General features: G+C 33.5%; 1 protein-coding gene across 2 annotated transcripts in view; it reads right to left on the minus strand.

The window, feature by feature from the left end:
- The window catches only part of LOC113230479 (probable hydroxyacid-oxoacid transhydrogenase, mitochondrial), a 6,390-nt gene extending 3,044 nt beyond the window's left edge, over positions 1 to 3,346 (minus strand). The window contains exons 1-4 of one of the 2 annotated variants that reach the window (XM_026464425.1): positions 3,317 to 3,346; positions 2,557 to 2,765; positions 2,016 to 2,212; positions 542 to 855 (exon numbers count right to left, since the gene is read on the minus strand). In XM_026464425.1, coding sequence (XP_026320210.1) covers positions 542 to 855; positions 2,016 to 2,212; positions 2,557 to 2,765; positions 3,317 to 3,331 — 735 coding nt within the window. In that variant the 5' untranslated portion in view covers positions 3,332 to 3,346. Of the gene's footprint in view, positions 1 to 541; positions 856 to 2,015; positions 2,213 to 2,556; positions 2,766 to 2,858; positions 3,041 to 3,316 lie in introns of those variants that run through there. The other variant, XM_026464424.1, reaches the window with a different exon arrangement.
- Positions 3,347 to 3,669: the final 323 nt, after the last annotated feature.

Raw genomic sequence — 3,669 nt, forward strand, 5'->3', positions numbered from 1 at the left:
TCCATCTTCAAAAAAGCAGACTTTAAGTTAGTTAACAAATAATATATTTACATAATTAATTTGACTCCTGAATATTCTAGTTGGAATCAAAAAAATATAATTTAATAAAAAGACTATTTTATTACAAAAAAATAATTATAATGAAAAAAATATAAATTTGTATCGTCTGCTTAAAGGTAAAACCACGTAAGTGACATTTTCCACAAAATCTCCAAATTATGTAGGTAGGTTGTAAGAAATTCACAAACTTTCTGCAGATGAAACTCTTAATGAGTTTATAGCTTTTTGTTAGTTTTACGTGCAGAAAGATTAGTAGTAATTTTCTTACCATAGCTATATAAATTAAAGACTTTTTGTGAAAAAGGTCACTTATGTGGTTTTACCTTTAAACTGACGATATTATTATAATGATAAAATTAGTATATTCATTAATGAGAGAATGTCCTTCTTTTCATTTGCATAATATACAAGCAGCTTTGTTTTAATTTTTCTAAGTAATTCTGTGATCTCATATAGGTATGTTTGGAGTAAGAATAAATACCTGCAGACAAAATCGGGCCCATACGTCGGATATAGGATTGCTACCCTGATAGGCTGGTCTCAAAGATGGATTTAAAGGAGCAGGTCCTCGCTCTGTGTACGGTATTGCAGTGAAACTTTCCAATGCATGGCAAAAGATGTCAAAGCCACAGTAATTGGACACTTTTTCAGGCAAGCTCAGGGTGTGGAGAGGGTCAATGATCGCTAGGATGGGGCGTAGAGCTCCGTGTGATATACCGGTCTTGGCGTGTATCTCTTCATAATCGAATATCGAAACGCCTGTCGTTTCACTGCCCGTGCCGCTTGTTGTTGGAACTATATGAAAATAAATTCAGATGAGAGATCTTAAAAAAATCTTATTACAAGTTACTGTTAAGATTACAAGCATAAATAAGACTAGATTGGCTCTGATATTTTATTCACTGCTATTGACTTGCAATGCACTTTTTGTAAAGAAATATGTATAGATAAATGGCTATACCTAGCAGTAGCGAGGCGTGAAAATTGTCGTTAGTGAAACCGGAACAAAACAAAAAACATCTACTTTAAGAAAAAGTGGCGGCGCCTTGGCAACACTTAAACACAACTTATTAGCACACAAGGTTCTAGTATACTTGTTCACGTATTCCACACTTAAAGATACGTGGAAAATTTTAGGCAAGCCGGTGGAAATCCGGTTATATGGGCGCCTCGCCACTGCTACCTAGGCTTTGTCTATTAAGTAGGGTTCGAAATTATGCAAGGTATTTATTTTCATTGATAATTATCCGAAATATATGCGATAATTATTTAGGCTGATATGTAGTTTTTAACCGATTTCAAAAAAAGAAGGAGGTTCTCAATTCGACTGTATGTTATTTTTTGTATGTGCATGTTACACGATAACTCCTTTTTGTGTACTGCTTTTGACGATTCTTTTTTTGTTGAAAAGAAGGTAGTAGTAGTCCCATTTTCAAATTTCAAGAAATTATTCCACCTCACAGGCGAATACACCCTCTGAAGGAGGCTACCGAATGGTACAAGTGTTCCGCAAGGAATGCTCAGTTCTCCTCCCTCACCGTTGTAATGCTTGCTCGAATGCTCGCGGTGGCGAGAGGCGTCCTAAGGGTGGCAAACTAGGGGATGAATGATTTTTGGGGTCGATTTTTTAATACTCTGTACTGAGATTATGTCTCTTTTATTTTTAACTAAAAATGAAAAACATTGAGAAAACTTTATATACACGAACAATAATCTTTGGGTAAACGATTTAGTTTGTGACTTTTGAAAATAGACCTTTGACATTCTTGGAAATATTTTTTATACAAACACATGACACAATAATGAAAAATAATAAAAAATAACCAATTAATTTGATAAATATTGAGGTATATTTATCAAGATAATTATTATGTTGTTATCACTTCGAACCCTGCTATTAAGGCATGTTTTACTCTCAAATGAAAATGCATTTTAAAGATATATACTATACTTACTCGCAATCATCGGCTTCAATTGTACCTGAACTGGCTTGCCTTTCCCCACAGGAGCATTGACGTAGTCTAGGAATTCCGCAGCTGGATCACTGTAGTACAAATTGGCAGCCTTACAAGTGTCCATCACGGACCCGCCACCGACGGCAACGAAACTATCAAAGTTGCCGTCTTTGGCGAACTGGATTGCATCTTTGAAACTGAAAATTCAAATATTTTTTATAGTTAGGCCCAATTGGACAGTTTGGATATCATACAAATCAAAATATTATACACTTTTTGCACACAGACAGTTATGGACAAAAGATACAAAATAAAACATTCTGTGTGTGTTTACATTTATGTTTGTACATTTATACCTAATGAATATAATACTTTGGAAAAAACATTAGGAAAACATTATGATAGTATGTAAATATTTGGAATAATAATTAATTGTGCCGGTAATAAATATTTTCCTTAAAAAAGTTGATGATTTCTAAACAGCTTCTAATATTGTATTATATATTTTCTGCTACACATTGATAAATCAATAAGTTATTACCTTGTATCAGTAGGCTCGACACGAACTTTATCATAGACTTTATAGTTTATACCATTCCGTGTCAGTGAGTCTAAAACAGCTTGCACAGGGCTTAAAGAGACTAGGTTTGAGTCTGTCATGACACAGACATTTTTAACTCCAAGATTCACCAAGTCTAGCCCCACTTCTCGGGTGACACCAAGACCATAGCGCACTGTAGAGCATTTTATCTGCAAGTTTCAAGTTTTAGATATGTTAAACTCTCCATATTTATGGAGCAATAAGTGAATAAAACTAACTCTTATAAAAAGTACTGTAGTCACCAATATTAAGACTGTTTCTAAAAAGAATCCAATTCTTTTGAAAGCCATTATGAGGGAAACTAATGGAACTCATGTAATGTGCTTATTAAGTATCATACTGTTAACGGTAATGTGTAAATTCAGTTATTCTATACAATACTTAGTCATTCTGCACAATGCTGGGCTTGTTTAGGCAATATAGGGTGTAAATTTGACACGGGGCAGCAAGGACAGCTACCTTAATCGTTGTAGTTACAGGAAAACGGTTCTAGAAGACTGTCCATGAATTTTAAAGATATTTTGACTGACATTCACAGATTTTGAAAAAAATGTACAGTCAGCTAGATAAAAGACAAATTTTACAAAACTTATTTTATGCTATTCGATCCGGTCTCTGATAAGGATCAATAGTCTCCACAGGACCAACTGAGGTAAGGTACTTGAAATGTCAAAAATCGCAAAAAAACTTTTTATCATACATTTTGTAGGGACATATTTTGTAATCAGTTATTCTAGATTATTTTTTGCTAAAGGAGCCACATTCTTCAAGATTCCTTAAAATATTTGTTATAACCTTTCTGGTGGGCATTCTTCGTAAAGGATATTTGACTCTATACCACTGCAAAGCAGCTTTTACAGTTTTTACCATTTAAATAATATGCTTCCAATAAGTCTAAGTGTTCTACATTTGAGAACATTTTGGTTAAAAATCGTATTAAAAATGACAATTCCTTATTAACAAAACAAAACAAAGCTGTTCCAAATTTAAAAAATAATGATATGATTGTAATTTGGTTTTACTTCATTCTTATTTGTAAAGTAATGGCCAGTT

This window comes from Hyposmocoma kahamanoa, unplaced genomic scaffold (genome assembly GCF_003589595.1).
Source record: "Hyposmocoma kahamanoa isolate Upper Pololo Valley unplaced genomic scaffold, ASM358959v1 63, whole genome shotgun sequence".
Lineage (NCBI taxonomy): Eukaryota > Metazoa > Arthropoda > Insecta > Lepidoptera > Cosmopterigidae > Hyposmocoma > Hyposmocoma kahamanoa.